The sequence below is a fragment of the Carica papaya genome, chromosome 3, assembly GCF_054855325.1.
Source record: "Carica papaya isolate Zhongbai chromosome 3, ASM5485532v1, whole genome shotgun sequence".
NCBI classification, from domain to species: Eukaryota; Viridiplantae; Streptophyta; class Magnoliopsida; order Brassicales; family Caricaceae; genus Carica; species Carica papaya.
This window is the reverse complement of record NC_142311.1, coordinates 18,932,896-18,951,865: the sequence shown is the minus strand read 5'-3', so window position 1 is coordinate 18,951,865 and position 18,970 is coordinate 18,932,896. Positions and strand designations below refer to the sequence as shown.

The following is an 18,970-nucleotide window of genomic DNA, read 5'->3' as shown; positions in this document are numbered from 1 at the left end:
AATAAAAATATAATAATCTTTTAAATATAATAAAAATATCTTTTAAAATATTTAATTTTTGTTTCTTTTTTAAATATCATATAACTGATAATAATTTATTTTTAGTAATTTAGTTTATGTAATCCTATTTAAGACATTAAGTTATTAATTCTTAATTTAATTTGAAATTCAAGTTTTCTTACCTACCAACAATATCTAATATTTCAAATTCATAGTTTAAGAAAAAAAGAATTCGAAATTTTCTAGTAATAAATGCCCGCTCATCTCTATTCCGTGATATTCATATTCTTGAAACAAGTTTACATAGGGAGGCTACCGATGTTGAAAATTAACAAGCAATGCACTTGTAAACGCAAATTTGAACCATAAAAAAACCGGTGGCTTGTTCTCAGAAGCTATAAACAATAGCCATCTTCCAATCCGTGGGAGAAACAAGGAATTGAAAACCTACTTAGAAGGAAGAAAGAAAAGGAGTTGACCTACAAGTAAAAAAGTAAAAGCTCCTCCTACGATTTGTATCGGTGAATATTAGCGATATTGGTATCTCAATCTGCTCCATGCAAGAACTTGACATCCAACCAACTGCACTTGTTAATTTGGGAGCATTCATTCTATTGCTGGGTTTGTCCAGTACTCCATAGTTGGTACATTTGCATACCATGAAGAGGTTGACCGGGATTACCATAGAGTCCAGACCCACGATTAAGCGGGCTACTACCATCATCATCAGAAGACTCACTGGAGGGCCCTTGAGACGGAGGACTGGCACCTGTCACTGGTGCACCAAAATTCAACATGTGACCTGGTGCCGAAGACGGTCCAGAATTTACCATATTTGACTTCTGTTTTCTCCCCTCTGCAATAAAGCTGCCCACAATGACCTAGCAGGAAACAGTGATCAAGAGTCTATAAACGAACCATTCATAAACTTTCCATGCATTCACAAAATTAATTTACAATTTTTGCCAATGGTACTCTCATCATAATTTTTACTTGGAAGTAAAATTGACTTTCCAGAATCTGGACCTCTAGCAATATCTCATTAAAGACCACAAAATGATTAGGTTAATGGCCTAATAACCTTCATATTTGCAAGTGATATGGAAATAGCAGTATAAGGACTACCTGTACTGGGGATGCAGCCATTAGCATTCCAGCAACTCCACCACCTAAAACTCGACCATCAGATCCAGCCAGGGAAACACTCAAACCACCAGTCCTGCTGCGACTACCATTGTCGTCAGAAAGTAGGAACGAACCTGATAGAGAAATAATCTCAAACCGTCCCTGCAAAAGAAAAATATATATGCATTAAGGAAAATACGATTCAATACTTCCAAAAGCATAATCAATTCTACGGTTATATGAAATTAACATCGTCTTTGGTTGATTGAATACAGTGGGAACTATTTCATTGTTTCCATTCTTTGCTCCACCCCTCGCACAATGCCAGACACATTCTCCATTCCAAACATTCAATGGGTTGTAATGTTATCTCTCTCTTTTCCTCATTTATGTGATAAAATCAACATTGATTTCAATTTTTAGCTTTAGCTATTGATAATTTCTGTTATGTTGCCGGCATTGCCGAGCCGACAGCCAAACATGCAACACCGGTACATCTGATAAGGTCATTTTCTTTCAGTTGTGAACTCTTTCCATCTATAAACTCATTACAATTGCAATAGTTTTTAAACCTTATAACTACATCTTAGTGTAAAATAAAATTTATAACAAATATAACAGGTATAAGTATTTTGGTCATTTTTAGTTTAGTTCAAACTTACTTCCACCAGTTAACCAAAATTGTATCAAAAAAATACACCAACCAAATAACATGCATAATTAATCTTACTTACTCCCACCTACTATGTATTCCATTTATCTTTATTGCATTCTCCTGAATCAAACATTCTTGTTTCAGGTAAATCCAGCAGAGAAATATGGTGAAAAACAAAATTAGCGAGCTTGCAGCTTTTAGCTACTGCCAAAACAAATATCTAGTCATTCTATCTAAAAATAAAAACAAAGATGGTGAGTTAAGAGTTTCAACGCAAAATATGCAACTGAAACAACAATGGTAAATTGATGGAGCAATCAGATGGAGCAATCAACGTCTACTTTCCTTACATGGTGCAACAAACATGTCTTCCCCTTAAACACGAGCTCACTGAATCATTAGGAAACAACAAAGCAAAAGGCAGCTAAGAATCTCCATTCTTGTTCGAGCTTTTTATTTGGTTGTTCAAAATAAACAGGAATTGCTTAAAAAGTCTTAATCCCTTATGAGAAATTACACAAGCTCATATGGTTGAACAAGTATAGGATCTTAATTTATAATCAGTGATGACAGATAAGTGTGCCATGGTCCACCATAGTTAAAATAAGATAAATCTATCTAACATGATCAATTTTATTTCATTTAGTTGTGAGTGTAATATGTTAAACAGGATAAGGAACCCAATAGTTCATTCTTTCTACAAGAATTATGATAAAATAGGAAGAATTGTAACAATTTACTGACCAGTTAACAAGTATAAGAGAACACCATCATGTTAATACGACCTAGAATTTCCAAAATGTTTCAGTACTCCAGAAGTTACCCAGAGGTACAGTTATAACATGTCGACACCATATATGATACAATTCCAAGAGATTGTTTGCAAAAGGCAGTTGAGGGAAGTTACCAACTCTCAACAAAGCAAAGGGCACAACCCTACTTGTTTATGAAGAAGACATATACTCAAGAAAACACCTCAAGGCCAAGTTCCACATTATCACAATCTTTTCTAGAGAATGTTCACATAATCAGCAAGGAAAAGCATTCTCCATCCAGATTCTTGCCTATGTAAAAATATAAATTCCATGGTGCTAGAACATACTATGGACTCCCACAAGTCCATATCAGTGCAGCCTTTTTTGGTAGCCAAGTGTACTGGCATTTTACAAATGACTACAAAAGATGTTTTAGCAAGCTGACATTATGCAGTTTAGCTCCAGCTTTTTCAGTTTAATTTCAGCTTTCAGCATGTTATATTTCTGGTTGTTATGAAGGCACCAACTGAGTCTACAGAGGTTCAGCTCATGGATGAACATGAGACACAAACTAGCTAACATGTAGATTTCGTCTTACCTACAAGTCTTCACATTCTTAACCAGAGTTATCTATCTAACATTATTTGCCATTTAAAAGAATGAACAATCCCATAATATGCCATTTTTATGGAATGTTCCAAGATCGCGTTTTAAATAGATTAGGAACTTATTTATGCTCTAAGTTCTTTTCAGTTTCTTAATAGCATTACAGTCATATCAAGAATATGGTTAAATTAAACCCCAAAATTATATGTCTAATCTCTGTTATGAGATTTCTGTAATAGCATCATAAGAATATCAAGAATATGGTTATAACATATATATATACATATCATTCACTACATTATTCGGAGAATTTCCTCTGCAAATTATTCTGGATGACTGTGTAATGCAATTAACTCTCAGCCCAAGTATGGATCCTAGGTGTGAATTATCTGTAGTTCTGTTATTCGCAAACTCTAAATCTGAATTCTCAAGTGTGGTAGATAAGAGTCGCAAAATTCAAAACTTAATGTCTATGCGTCTGTTTGGCTGGATTTCTGCTTATGTTTCTACTTCTAAAACACAGAAAACTAGTCAAATACTAAACACAAAAGTACTTTTACATCAAATTGGAGTTGTTTTTGGCTCTTAAAAAAAATAAAATGAAATGCTGAAACTAGATACTTTTTATTTGATATTTTTAAACCAATGAAATGCTGAAACTAGATACTTTTCAAAAATGACTTGCTGTAAGAGACGAATAATATTCTTAACAAGTATATTTATTCCATTTATGTTTTACTAATTTATCGGTCTAATATTTTTAAAATAAAAATATAGTATTAATTTATAACTTAGAATTTTATATCTATCAAAATTATTTAAATAATATTTATTTATTTTAAAATTAGATAATAATAATTCAAAATTAATATTTATGTTGAATATAATAAACAAAATCATCAAATTAAAATAAATATTTCAAAAATAATTTAATTATTTATAATATTTTTAAAAAATAATATTATCTAAATAATTACAAAGTTGATTGTTTAGTGTTATGCAAGTTTTTATCACTGTAATATTTATTATTAATTTTAATACATAAGTAATTGTATTTAATACTACATTTTATATTAAAAGCACTTTCTATAGCAAATTCTACCAAATACTATATTGTTTTTCAATCTAAAGTTGCCTTTACTGAAAGCCGATTTTTCAACACTTTTTCTTTTGAAATATTTTTAAAGAACTTTTACCAGCACACACACAAGTACAGGTCAAGCTAAATAGACACTTACTAGGTGGACTAGACCTAGTTTGCCCTACATCATGGAGCGTACCACCAAGGCTGAACTGGAACAGCTGGCACATTAAGGGACCTTGCTTCAACTTTGACAAATGCCATCATAATGATCATTATCATAAAAACATTATTCTAGTCTATGTGACCATGGATGAACAGGAGATGAGCATAATGTCGAAAAAAATGCCTCCAAATAAGGTTAAGGAGCCCATTGAACCAGAAGTCTCCATGCAAGCAACCAATAGATTGTACTTGCCATAAACCTTGCAAATTTAAGTTCCATAGTAAATCCACTGTTGATTTTGGTAGTAACCACACTTTTGAGGATATTACTTTTACCATTCAAATGAACTCAGTAATATAAAAGGGATAGGACATTGTGAATGATTGTTGCCAACAAGAAGCAAATGGCATTTGTGACAATATTTCTTTGTAGCCAGGGTCACATCTCTTCCACTTGAATTTCTTTCTCTTATTTTTGGGCAAATTTCGCATCAGCTTAGGGACTAATGAGCTCGAGACACTAGGATCTAGCTGTTGGGCTTTTCTGTTACAAGTATGATCTTTTTAAATTGCACAACTAGTTGAGTCATATTGAAAGCTAGGCTACCGGGGCCACCTTCTATCTAATGTTGACAGAACTTAACTCTACTACCGGTGAATGATTGGGCTTTCCACTTCCTAGGGCACACAATCACCTCATCTGTGTCGATCGTGCTGGTGTCCGCTTGACTAAAATAATATTAGAACCAAGGTGAGATTGAGCGACAACTCGTAATGATGCTGAAGAGAAGTATTACTCCGGCAAGTCAATCACCTTTTTCTCCTCCTATTTTAATCCACAAGAAAGATGAACCTGAAGGTTTTGTGCTGAATCCAGCAATTAATATAAAGGCTTTCAAAGACAAATTCCCAATCCCAGTCATTCAGGAACTATCAAACCAGCTCCATGAAACTCAAGTCTTCACCAGATTGAATTCATGTTCTTGTAATCATCAAATACAACCATTGAATGTGGAGAGAGTCTACTCTTACCATAGTCACTTTCAATTCCTGAGGATGGATTTTGGGCTTACTTATGTTCTATTCTCTTTTAAGTCAGGAAGATCTTGGTGTTTGGCTCGGTCTCCCATAAATTTGTGTTTGTTTTCTTTCATTATATTCTTATCTATAGCAGCTTGGACTTAATATATCCAGCATTTGATTCGTTTTCCTTTCCTCAACAAGTCTACATTTTTCTTAGCCTTTCCAAGTGATGAATCTACAGCATATTATATCCTGTAATGGAGTCTCCACATGACAGCAGAATCTTGGCAATGCTGCATTGTCAAAAACAAGGATAATATGAGCACTGACAGGGTTCTTGAGACTCGCGAGTGATTGCTGAAAGTTTCATAAGGACTACGGAAAGAATTGCAACACCATTGATAGCTATGCCATGGAAAAATTCACCTCGGCCAACAATAAAGGATTCTTACAGCTAAGAGAAGTTAAAGGTGGTCATGGCACATACCCGTCCTCTTGCGTTTCCATGTCTCTTCTCTATTGGTGGTAGATGCTTCTAATTATGGAATAAGCATTGTATAGGATTATATATCACAAACAAGTAGCTTTTTTCAACAAAACTTTTGAGTGGTTGCCATCCGCTGTGCCAAGGCATGGCAATTTCATTAGCCACCCTATCTGAGCGCGATCTTTATTACAACCTCAAAGTTTGTTGGAGCAACAGGAGTAAGTCCCCTCAACTATAGTATTTAAGTTAAAAAGGCTAGTTTTTAAGTTAAGAGTTTGGTAGAAAATAGACGGCAGGGCATGAAGGTGGAAGGAAAGCCAAGCTATAGAATTGCCAAGAAACTCATTTCTGTGAAAGAGGTGATCAAACAGTGGACTAGAAAGAAGGAAGATAGGGATGAAGAACACATTAATAAGATCATGAAGGAGATTGAGAGTTTTGACAAAAAAGAAGGGAAAGGGAACTGAATGAGAGTGAAGTGAGTAGGAGAGAGTTATTGAGAAGGGAAATAGCCAACAGAATGAATATGGAAGAGGTTACATGGAAGCAGAAGGCTAGAGAGAAATGGCTGAAGGAAGGGGATAGAAATACCAAATATTTTCACTGTATGGCAAAGTCACAAAAGAAGGTTCAACTATGTGGAAGAACTGGAGATTGATAACCAGTGTGTTGGGGTAATGACAAATGAGAGATCACGCTTGTGGTTATTTCCAAAAATTGTACAAGGAAGAGGTTAACAGAAGACCAAAACTTGATGGATTACAGTTCAAGGAGTTGGATATGGACAGTTGATCTGATTTAAAGTGTGAATTTACAGAAGTGAAGATCTTCGACGGCCTTAAGGATTGTGATGGGGACAAACTCCAAGTCCCGATGGTTTCAATATGCAATTTTTACAAAAGTTCTAGCATGTGGTAAAAGTGACTTATTAGAGATGTTCAGTGAGCTGCATGAATCAGGATCGTTTATAAAATCTCTCAATTCCACTTTTCTTGTTCTCATTGCCAAAGTGGAAGGTGCAAAAAATATTAAAGAATTCGCCTATTAGCCTAGTGGGTGCATTTACAAACTAATACCCAAAGTTCTTGCTCAGATACTTTCCAAGGTGATTGGTAAGGTGATAGGGAAGAGTCAATATGTTTTTGTGACAGATAGACAGATTCTTGATGCTGTTATGACTGCAATGAAGTGGTTGATGATCTTATTGACAATAACAGCGAAGGGACTCTATGCAAACTTGACATGGAGAAGGCCTATGATCATGTGAGCTGGGAGTTTGTGGGGAGTTCGTGGACTTTATGCTGGGGAGTTGGGTTTGGTAATAAGTGGAGGAAGTAGATGAAATCTTGTATCACAACTATTTCTTTCGTTGTGACGGTCAATGGTGGTCCTACTTTTTTCAAGGCTACTAGAGATATGCGATAGAGGGATCCTCTTTCTCCCCTACTATTTATTATTGTGATGGAGGCAGTTAGTAGGCTGTTGGAGAAGGCCATAGAGCAGAATCTGATGTAGGTCGGGCGGATTGAAGGTTAGACATTTCCCACCAATTCTTTGCTGACGACACACTTATATTTTGTCAACCTGAGGAGAGGGTGTGGCTCCATCTTAGGTGCATTCTCCTTTGTTTCCAAGCGGTGCTAGATCTCAATATCAATTTGAAAAAATCTGAATTGGTGAGAACTGGGGACATAAGGGATGATGGGAGGCTGGCGAGTGTGTAGAGATGTAAGGCAGTGAAACTTCCAATCAAATATCTCAGCATTCCATTGCGATCAAAAAACAAAAACTTGAAGACGTGGAATCCAGTGGTTGATCTATTTGAAAGAAGGCTTGCAGGGTAGAAGAGGAATTACCTTCCCAAATGTGGGAGATGAACTCTTATTAAGAGTACGTTGACTAATCTTCCTATCTATTATTTATCGGCGTTGTTTGTTCCAGTAAAGATTGCTACGAAGCTTGAAAACATTTAATGTCATTTCCTGTGGGGGGATGATAAAAGGAGCAGGAGATATCACCTTGTTAAGTGGGATGATGTGACGAAACCTTTGGCAAAGAGAGGTTTGGACTTAAGATCTTTTGTTGAAATGAATGTTGGCACTTCATGGCAAATAGTTGTGGAGAATTTTTCGCGGGAAGATAAAAGGATGTGAAAGCGTATTTTGGAGGCTCGTTGGGTTCCAGCAACTTGGATGGGAACACTTGGGATGTGAATAGGTCATATGGTCTTAGTTTATGGAAAAAAATCAGCATGGGGAAGCAGAAACTCCAAAAGAGCATCAAGTGGAAGCTGGGGAAGGGAGATTGAAGCTGGTTTTGGAAGGATGATTCGGTTGGTGGGGGTAAAACTGAGGACCTATTTCAGAGAATTTATGACATTGCTTCTTCCAAGAATATGGAAGCCATTTTTTGAGGAGAATGGAGATAGGAGATGGTTTGTTAATGTAAACAGAAATCTCAATGATTGGGAAATTGAAGAGTATGAAGCCTTATTGCTCTTGTTGTCTACAATTCAGTTAAATAGTGTCAGCAATTATTTGGTTTGGACGTTGGGAAAACCAGGAGAGTTCACTGTTACATCCTATTACAAATTTCTGACTAGAAGGGACCGGGTGGAGACTGTTAACTTTCCAACTAATCAAGTATGGAAGGTTAAGGCCCCTCCAAGAATTGCTTTTTCGCAAGGGAAGCAGTTAGAGAATGCATATTGACTACTGATAATTTAATGCGAAGGGGGAAAATTCTGTTTAATTGCCGTTTTTTACGCAAGATGCATGCAGAATCTTGCAACCATATTCTTTAATGGTGTCCAATTGTGTATAACTTATGGTGTATGGTTTATGGGCTTCTAGGTATTAATTGGGCGATGGCGGAGTGAAGGATGAACTATTTGTAATAAGAAAAAGTATCTCAAGCTTGTTCCGTTATCTTACTTTTTTGGTGATATGGAAGGAAAGGAATTCTAGAGCCTTTGATAGGAAATATGGGGATAATGTTAGTATCAGAGATAGATGGTTAAATATTTTTGATTCTTTTGTCTTGGGTCAGGACATTTATAGGTTAGATAATTTTGGGAATGTCATTGACCTCCTGACTGATTTGTAAATTCTTTTGTATAAGAGCGGTACCCCCTAGGTACCTTGTTAATATTTACTTTACACTTTTTATCTCAAAAAAAAGATTTGTTTTTACTGTAGAAAATTGAACTAGACAATACAACAAGCTATCCAACATTAAATCTGATGTATGCCTAATCTCGGTCATCTTGTTGCAATATTTTAAGCCTGAACTCAGCTTCTTTGATGTAGTCAAAACTGAAACTTCTACTTTTAAATTACAACACTTGGTTGCAAAGGTTTTAGCTAATAAGGCAGCAGGTCCAGAAATTTCTTCATGGCTTATCATTTTCCCCAAAGTCGAGTTAATCCTTCTCCTACTTCTGTGATGCCTTTCTGTAGAATAAGAATAACTGTTATTTCATTAATCTCTCAATTTTTTAAAAATTTTGAAATCCTATGACTTTCATTTTCTTCATCAACAACTTTATTAGCAACAAGCCTTCATCCAGACTTGTATGCTAACAGCACTTTTATTAGCGTAGTATCACCTAACACTCTTTCAGCCAAATGGATAATACCTTAGTAATGATTTGTAAACACCCAATCACAGTAGTGCCAACCTTTCCATTTAAAAATAAGTCCTGCAAAAAACCTCAGCCTCAATAAAAGAAGGATCTCACTGACGAAAGGATAATACCTTAGTAATGATTTTATAAACACTAATCACCATATTAACATAGAGATGGTCCACCAGCTTGAGGAAAACCAATCCCTCTCGTGCACCAATTTAATGAATGTTAAAGTCATATTAATGCCAGTCCTATTTGAAAAGAAGTCCTGAAAAAACCTCAGCATCAATAGAAGAAGGATCTTCCATCCTACCATCTACCAAGCTCCAAAATCACTTTCCTCTTTTCCTCTCAAGTTTTTAGAGAAATGAAACCCCACTTCCTTCCCTGATGGACCCACAAATGAGCAATCAAGCTGGTGGAGTCCTCTAATAACATGATGCTACCTATATTAACAATTCAGGTATTATAACTAGAAAAGAGCACCAATGAGAGGCCAAATGAAGAAGCAACAAAGGAAAAGAAAACTCACTACAATGAGGTAAGTATAAGTGAGGAAAGTATCAACTCCCTTCACAGTCAAAGATCCTAATTGAACAAATAATGTTCACATGCCGATAATTTGGTTCATGATCAGCTACAATTGCCTACCAGTGTCTCCCTTTTTTATAGGCTTCCTGCAGTGATCCTCTTCAACGCTTGTGGATTATTTGAGGATTTCTTCAGGACATCAATTTGGCCCAAATAGATTCACTTGGCCACACTCCTCTGCAGTGTCCAAATAGATAGTTCGTCAACCTGAATTGCTATTCTCACTAATGGTACCAGGGAGGAATTTTTTGGGTCGGCTTCCTTATCAGAACCATTTGAATTTACGTGTATGATTTTGTATCCCAGCTGAGCATGAGGAAAGCTGTGTCATCATTATTCTACATACTATTAATGACTACAAACTACTAATATTCTCTAATATAATTGAGTGGATAGAAAACCTATGATTGTGGCTATGACAGTCTTGTGAATGTGGCTGTTGCCAATTTCTGTATTCTTTATTTTTCTTTAAAGAATAAAACAAAATAAAGAAAACAAGAAAAATTATCAAAATCATTACTTCCTTCCAATCTTGCCCCAAAATAATCAAAGAGACATCCATAAAAAACCCAAGCCTTGGCCCAAAAAAAGCAAAGAAAACGATTATGCGCCAGAAGAAAGAGTATGAGTAACATCAGTAATAAGTCTAGCGTTAAGCTCCATCCACAAACCCTCAAACCAGCAAAAAAGAGCTCTTCCATTGAGCACCCTAGCTTCCTTCTCATGCAACCTCCTTAAAAAACAGAAAGAAAACTCTTGAAGGAGAAGCAGGAACCCACATGTAGCCAATAGTAACAAACATCCAGACAAAAGCCTCTAAGCCACCTCACAAGCAAAAAGAGATGGCAATGGGACTTAACTTCCCTAAAGCAAATAACAAACATATCCGAGGAAATAGCATGGTCAGGTTTACAAACTTGTACCAGATCTTAGTATTGAGCCTATCCAGAAACAGATGTCCAAAAAAAAAACCTTTACCTTTGAGGAAAATTTGGCCTTCCAAAACATGCTAGTGAAAACCTCATTGTGACAACTGGAAATGTGAGTAAGGTAGGTAAAGAATAACTGCATTTTTAGATACTTGAAATATCCAAAGTCCAAATGTGGGTTGTGGACAAATGATAAGGTGGCTCAACATTAAGCAAAGAAATCAAATCATGGTATTCTCGATCATTAGAATTCCTGAAGAAAAATATATTCCAGGAGGGTGTGCCCATGAAGTTAAGTAAAGAGAATTATTACGAAAAAAATGTGGGTTATCTTTTTTCTTTTCTTTTTCTTATTGTTCTAACCCTATTTTGCAGTGCTACATCAAAATATTTCCAATGTTATTACAAAAATTAGATTAGAAATAAATGCAATTCCTAATCTATTTAGAAATGTGGATTTTGGGACAGTTATTGACACTCTAACACACTTGTAACTCTTTTGTAAATAGGTGATATCCCCTTTTCATACCTGGTTAATATACTTCTCACACTTTTTATTTCAAAAAAAAATCTATTTAGAAAATTCATTTCATAAAAATTTTGCATCAATTTGGGTGTAGAAAACCAGATCTTCTTTTGTTCTTTTTTTTTTCTTTTTTTTGGGAGAACAAGAAAAGGAAATTATGTTTGCCAATGCACCAAAGGCTGCTACCCACGTACAAAAAGCTTCACAAATCAGCCACATCTCCTTTTGGTTATGTATGATGATCATCAAAACATCCAGATATACATATCTTGGAATTGGCTTATTTTTCTGATTCCTTATTTCTCAATTTTTAAAATGTTGTAGCAAGGCCAAAAGAAATTTGCAAGAAGCATGTGTTCGTACTATGCATGTTATATATACCTTTTTTCTTGACTGATTCCCAAACTCCTCCAAATTAACCACCATTTGTCAAAGCATATTAGCTAAGAAACACTAAGCTATCCACATTCTGTCAAATGGATCACGTAAAATATCGAATGTACCTCATATGTCACTGTACCACCAGACATTGCTGGCTGACGAAGGGTAACATTGCAAATGGCACCATTTGCAGAGAGAATACAAATAGTACGCGGCCCTTGCTGTGAGAAAGCCATAATCTTTGATGCTATGTCCTGCAAATCAAGTAAGCACATTACAGAAAGAATACAGTATATTATTGAAATATCGAGTAATATAACAACAGTAGCCTCTGAAGACATGTTCTTAACCTTCTAAGGGTGCAACGGACAAAATACGACCATTACATCCCAAAACTTTATGCAATATGAGGAATATAACATTGCAAAATAGAGGTTACAAGTTTTGACTAACTTATAACCTATATCTTGGACTTGGGTGGTGCTCTGCTAATTATCATTTTCAATTCAAGAAAATTCCAAAACACAATCATACATAAAAGACAAAGTCAAATAAAAAGAAAGAATATGGGTATAGCTCTTAATTAGAGTTAAATAAAACATTTCGTAGCCAAGTACAAGCTCACTGTTCACATTTACATAATAGCTCAGCTGATGGCGGAGAATGATGGTAGCACTGCTTGAAATGGTGGGGAGAAAGTGTGTAGCACCGGAGAAGTTCAGAGCAGCTGAACCAGCATAAAGAAGGTAGTGCAGACCTAGAAGGCCGAGAAATTTCGCAGGTCTTTCTATGTTGTTCCAACTGTCGAACGGAGCTAAGGATGAGCCTAGAAGCAAAGAGAGAAATGAGCTTCGTCGAAGCTGTGAAGGGGAGATTGGGGCAAGGGATCTGGTTAGGGGGACAAGACCCTTTTCCAAGACAAGTCGAGCCAGATTTCAAATTTCACAATTTTGACGCCCAAAATGCAAACAACTGTCATTTTGGTGAAGCCCAAAATGCATAGAAAAAAAGTTATTTTGGAGACAAGGTGAAACCAATTGAGCCTTAATGAGGAAGGCTCAATTAATAAGGACAGATGGGCCGACGGTCAAACATTTTTCGCAAGCTGAGAAAGAAAAATAGGTCATAACCGGTTAAAACGATGGGTCATGGGTTAAAAATTTTGAGACCCACAACCGGGAGAATGTTGCAGAGACCGATGACCAAATGCATGGGGGAGGAGTTTGGTCGATCGGCAAAGGGGAATGCGGTTTTGAATTCCAATGGCAGAGAGAATGACGGAGGAGAGGGTAAACCAGCAGTGATCAGGAGGAGGACGTTTTCGCAGCGGTTAAGGGAGAGAAAATATCGTTCCAATGGAGGACTGCAATGAGGATGAATTCACAGTGGAGGATCCCACTAGATTTCTGGAAATGTTTCCAAAAGGAGGATGGGACTGTGTTAGTTGCTCCTATGAGGGAAGACATGGAGAAGCAAAGGAGGGAGCTGATGGCGGAGGAGGAGGAGGAGCAGGAGGAGAGGATTGGGTACCTGATTGAAGAAGAAAATTCAAGATGGTTACTCCAGAATACAGTAGCATGCTAGGAGTCTCTTTGGATGGTTTAGAGGAGCAGGCTACGGAATTTTTAAAGGAGATAACGAAACGAATGAAGGACAAGGCAAGAGGAGAGAGGCTAAAAGCAAAAACAAAAAATAGAAAAGAGGGTTATGATTGCTAATGAGGTGGTGAACGTAACAGGAGGGTTGGGATTCTATGTAAACTAGATATGGAAAAAGCTTTTAACCATGTCTGTTGGAACTTTGTTGACTACATGTTAGAGAGGCTAGGCTTCAATCAGAAAAGGACAAATTGGATCTGTGTATGTCAAGGCTTCGGTCAGCAGAAAGATGTCAAGATTTCTGACTCTTTAGTGGAGAATCGTAATAGGGTGAAGGAATGGCAAGTGCTAGTGTTAAGAAATCTCAACGACTGGGAGATTAGAGCATATGAGTTATTGCCAATACTTTCTCTCACTACTTTGGATGGCAGTCCTGACACTCCACAGGGGTGCCTTGTAGCAAATGAATCGTTCATAGTAAAATCTTTCTACAAGAAGTTGTTTCAAGTATGATGCTAATGGATGCACTTTCCCTTGAAGACAGATATAGAAGCCTGCAGTCTGCGCCAGAGTTTCATTTTTTGCTTGAGAGGACAGCAGAGAATATTGTCCGACTATTGATAATATGAGAAAAAGGGGAAAGATACTGGTCAATGCTTGTTATTTTCGTAAGATGGCAGAGGAGACTTGTAATACCATCTTTTGCTTTGGTGCCCGGTGGTTTATAAGTTATGGATTATGCTTTATGGACTGCTTAGAATCAAATGGGTCAGGCCAGGTCCAGTTAGGGTCAAAATTTGGGCTTGGAGGGGCATCAGTGGTCATAGGAAATAAGTGGAGATTACCCCATTAACTATATTTTGGGTGGTCTAGAATGAGAGGAATAAGAGGGCTTTTGCTAATGGTTTTGATATTCTTAAAAATAGATGATTCCAAACCCTTTATTTTTTGTTACGGGGTCATCCTCTTTGTTCTATGGAGGAGTTGGTGAACCTCGTGGATAATTTGATTGATTTGTAATTATTTTTACACGGACAGCACTCCTTGGTACCTATGGCAATATACGATTCACACTTCTTATTCAAAAAAATTAGAAGAGGCTACTTCAAAATTCTCCACATATGAATGCAAGACTCCTTAAGCTCCCTAGGAAGAACATTCCTAAAATCCCTCTCCTATCTCATTCATGGTATCTCCCCCAAGCCCCTATATTGAACACCACATATCCTTATAAAATACAAACTGAAAACCACTCCGCATAATCAACACAAAAATTTGCCATCGCACACAACTCAATACCCCAAAAAGCCTAAGCCTCTAACACTCTAACTTGGACTACTGCCCAAGTAGATCAGCAAGTGTCAACTTGTAAACTTAACAAGTTCACCAGTCCAACAAGGGTGTAATTGCACCACTTGCAAACAATGTCACTTCTCTTATCCCTTAAATACAAAGTGGCAACCCCCTCAGCCCCAAGACAAAAAGAGGTGATCTAAGTTCCTCAAACAAACATTTAAAAGGTGATTGCTACTTCACCCTGAGACTCCTATTCTTCCATTTTCCCTTAAAGCTCTTACATTGACTGACTTATGAAGATTATGATCAAAGACACTCTAGTGCTCTAACCATTGTTGATTTGGAAACATCCCTTTCACTAATGTAACACAAAAACTACCATGTCTGGAAGAGAGCTTTTCGAGTAAAAAGGAGCAAGTAAAATAGAGTTTACTAATAATTGTGTCTAATAGCCCTTAATAGACTTAATGAAAATAAAGCAAATTTATTAAACGCTTCTTTACCCTCTTAACCCTTAAATGTCCAAATTCAAATTGGACGCTGAATGGGTTTCATAATTCATTTAATATTATATTTGAAAAAAATAACTAAATTACCCATTTTTATCATAATTTATAATGTATCTTTTCAACATAGAAGGATATTTTTCTCATATTTAGCATATCCCTCCCTACTTTATTATCTTCGACTGAACATGATGGGATTGTGAACGCCCATTTCCTTCCTTCAGAATCGACCTGCTAATTACAACTGTTGATCTTCTACACCCCATTTCTTCTACTTCAATTTGAAAATTCCAACTTTACTTTCTTAGCTTCCTGGCACAACTTAAATAAACACTCAATTATTGACATCCACTACAAAATCATTATGCCAGGATTTAGACACATACCTCTCCTGCTTTCACCGTGATAACATGCGGCGTAAACCCAACCCCTCCTGTCCCTCCTGTTCACCGAAAAGGAAACATATTCAAAATCAGAGGCATACACCTAGACATGCAGACACGTTTTTTCAGTTTCTCTGGGGAGAAAAAGAAAACAAACAGTTTACCCAAAGCGTCGAGCTGTTTTTTAACAGAGCCAGGAGGCCTTCCTCGGTTGCGCTTAGCCGGAGTCTCAGAGCTGGTTGCAATACCCCCGCCAGCACTTCCGCTACCAGGTGCCGTAGCATTGGCTCCGTAGGAATCCCCATGAAGCCCCGAAGCGGAAGAGAGGGGAGTGGTGGGTGCCAATCCCAATGCAATGCTGCCGTCTGGGGTGTACTTTCTAGGTCTCCCTCGCTTCTTTTTCCCTGGCTCCATGTTGAACCGCAGCGAAGACGGCGAGGGCGATCCATCAAAACCAATGGCGGAAAAGGAATCCAAGGGTTTTGGCGGTTGCTGCTGCGACTGCGGAGGTGGCGGAGCAAGAGAACCAAAAGGCAATCGGACTGCGGATGAACAAGAAGAGGTGGTCGCAGAGGGAGCAGGGATTCCAGGCGCCGAATTGGGAGTGATCATGGGGTTATTGGCATGAAAGGAGTTCGGTCCCATCAGCATGGTTGGTGGTGGCTGTGAAGGTGGCTGGACATGCGGTGATGGCATTTCCCTTGAGTCCATTAAAGACGACGTGATAAGGTGTTTCTTTTCGGGACACAGGAGAGCAGAAAGAGAGCAAATGCAGCTTCAAATGAAAAGGAAAAGGGTGTGAGTTATCTAACTACTGAGAGCTGAGAAGTGGAAAGAGGAGGAAGAAGGAAGAGTATAAATGGAAGTAAAATAAGTGGGGGAACGAAACTCGGAGCCGAAATTGATTTACAAGTCAGGAGTAGGGTTTTTGCTTTTTCTTTTTTTACAATTTTTTTCCTCTCGTTAGGGTTTATTTTTTTAAAAAAAATGTACTTTTAATTGTATTTTTTAATTCATTTTTTATTTGTAAATTCATCTGTGGTTATACAAGTAAGTTTACGGTAAGCTAAAGAAAATAAATGTATATATTTTTTGGAAATTTTTTAAGGTAACAAAAGATAATGAAAATACGTATTCCCTTGCTAGGGAATAAATTTTAATTTTAGAAAATAGTAATTTTCTCATTTAATATGAGATCATTTTTATTTCAATACACATATATGTATAATTTACCTTATGACTTCGTTTTCATACTTACAATTATTTAAATATTACATAAATCCTTTTGGTTAGAGAATGGTTGGCTCACTTTGTTTTTTATAATAGCTTATAAGGTATTCAACAATGTATTAATTAACACAACTTTTAAAAAATACATTATTTAAAAATTTAGGTGAGATTATAAGTTGTATTAATTTATATACTTATTTAATAAAAATATAATTTATAAATTATAGATTTACTAAATGAAAAAAAAAAGAATTAAACTTTCAAAATTATGAATAATAAAATCATGTAAGAGTATAATTTTTAGTATCATTAAGGTTCTTTCTTTTAATCTTTTACTTGATTAAGATCAACACTTTTTTAAAATAACTTATAAATTCTCTAAGATAAAAATTATACTCTAATAATTTTTTAAAAATATTGTTACGCGAATTTATAAATCATCTAATTTATAAAAATCTTGGGAGAAAGATAGATATTTATCTTAATTCTTAAATTATACTAGAATTTATTTTAATCCTAAATATAATTTTTATTATAATTTAATTCCTAAATTTTTAATTTTGTTACAAAGTACTAATGTCATTAAGATTTTGATAGTTAATCAAAATTTAATTTGCCAAATAATTTCTTCTTTACTCAATGATAAAAATAATTGAATTAATTTTAAGTAAAACAAAACTCATATTCATCTTCTTTACAAGAGAGATAGAGGAAAAAGCATATTAGTACGCCAAATACCATCATTAGCTACTCCCTTCCCTTTTAGGTGGCTTTACCATTAACAATCTAAACAAGTACAACTCTTAAAACTCCCTCTTAGTAAAAGATTTTGGCTCTTAAAACTCCCTCTTAGCAAAAGATTTTTCTCTTCTTCTAGGTACACAAGTCAAGAAACAACATGATTAATTTCAATCATATTCCACCACATTTTGTTTCACCAGAGCAATCTATAGGCTTCCATATTTAGATTCCATGACATGATGGAGGTTGTCTCATTTTTAAACTTATATGCACATGAACATTTGATTGTTAACATAAAACATGTGAAGAAATGAGAGGCTTTAATCAAGGATACAGGTTCGATGTTCTTAAAGCAATGGACACCAAGATGTGTGGGAGATTATGCTAACAAGACCAATCATGTCCTTTTAACTAATGGATATGCTCAAATGAACAGTAAAGGCATTGTTAGACTCTTTCTTAAAATACATGATGATACAATCTTTGATGAAAGAAGGCATGTCAAAACTCAAGGCATATGATTCTTAGACTTCAAAACACTAAAGCCAAGTAAGTTAGCAACATGATCTAAATTAGATATTCAATATTGTGACACCCATGAATCCATTTGATATAGGAGACGTGTTTTAAATTTCGAATTTATTTTAACAAGTTAAAATTTTATGTGCATATTTACAATTTAAAATTTATTCAAAAAGGATTAGTTTATAATTATTTGAAAAACAAAAATAAAAAGGGATAAACAAAGAAAAGCAAGAGGAAACAAGAGGGAAAACATCCCGCGAGCAAACTCATAAAAAATAGTTTGCAGGTACGCACGCAGACATGTAAGCCTCGTAGACAAAAACACATACGCCTGCACATCTGCACACTTATGGAACGATGCCCCCGTGCCTCGTCCAGACAAAAAATTGTATGCCATAGTACCGTTTACTACTTTTGCCACATGGTGTGCATGCATGCCTTCCCTCACTAGCCAGTTAGCCACTTAGGTCGATCAACGACCCCTCTTTCATGCATGTGATCTGACGAATCACATGGCTCCTCCTTTTGGTATATAAATTTATCATCTTCTTCATTCTTCATTTTGCTTCACCCTTCTCTTTTATCACTTGAAAGAAAAGAAAAAAAAACTTGAGAAATAGAGGGAGAACCACCCGAAAGCACCTTAAGTCTTCTTTTCTCTTTTGTCGTGGGAAGTTTTCATTACACTTTATTTATCTTCCCTGCACGGTAAATCCTTCACTCTCGATCATTTTCTTCT

The 18,970-nt window shown here is 36.1% G+C and overlaps 1 protein-coding gene across 1 annotated transcript; it reads right to left on the bottom strand.

The window, feature by feature from the left end:
* Positions 1 to 238: 238 nt before the first annotated feature.
* LOC110825937 (AT-hook motif nuclear-localized protein 8-like) lies at positions 239 to 16,638 on the bottom strand. Its single transcript, XM_088216184.1, has 5 exons — positions 15,900 to 16,638; positions 15,739 to 15,794; positions 12,075 to 12,206; positions 1,126 to 1,287; positions 239 to 881 (listed from the first exon to the last, which is right to left on the bottom strand). Exons 1-5 carry the CDS (start codon positions 16,444 to 16,446, stop codon positions 612 to 614), a joined length of 1,167 nt encoding a protein of 388 aa, XP_088072310.1. The 5' UTR covers positions 16,447 to 16,638; the 3' UTR covers positions 239 to 611.
* Between the last annotated feature and the right edge of the window lie 2,332 nt (positions 16,639 to 18,970).

What these genes read in the sequence shown, in the direction of transcription:
- LOC110825937 (XM_088216184.1), bottom strand. Translation starts at nt 16,446, where the DNA reads ATGGACTCAAGGGAAATGCCATCACCGCATGTCCAGCCACCTTCACAG. An exon ending in TCACGGTGAAAGCAGGAGAG is followed by an intron (nt 12,207 to 15,738) that starts GTATGTGTCTAA and finishes CTTGATTTGCAG; the next exon opens with GACATAGCATCAAAGATTAT. An exon ending in TGGCTGCATCCCCAGTACAG is followed by an intron (nt 882 to 1,125) that starts GTAGTCCTTATA and finishes GTTTCCTGCTAG; the next exon opens with GTCATTGTGGGCAGCTTTAT.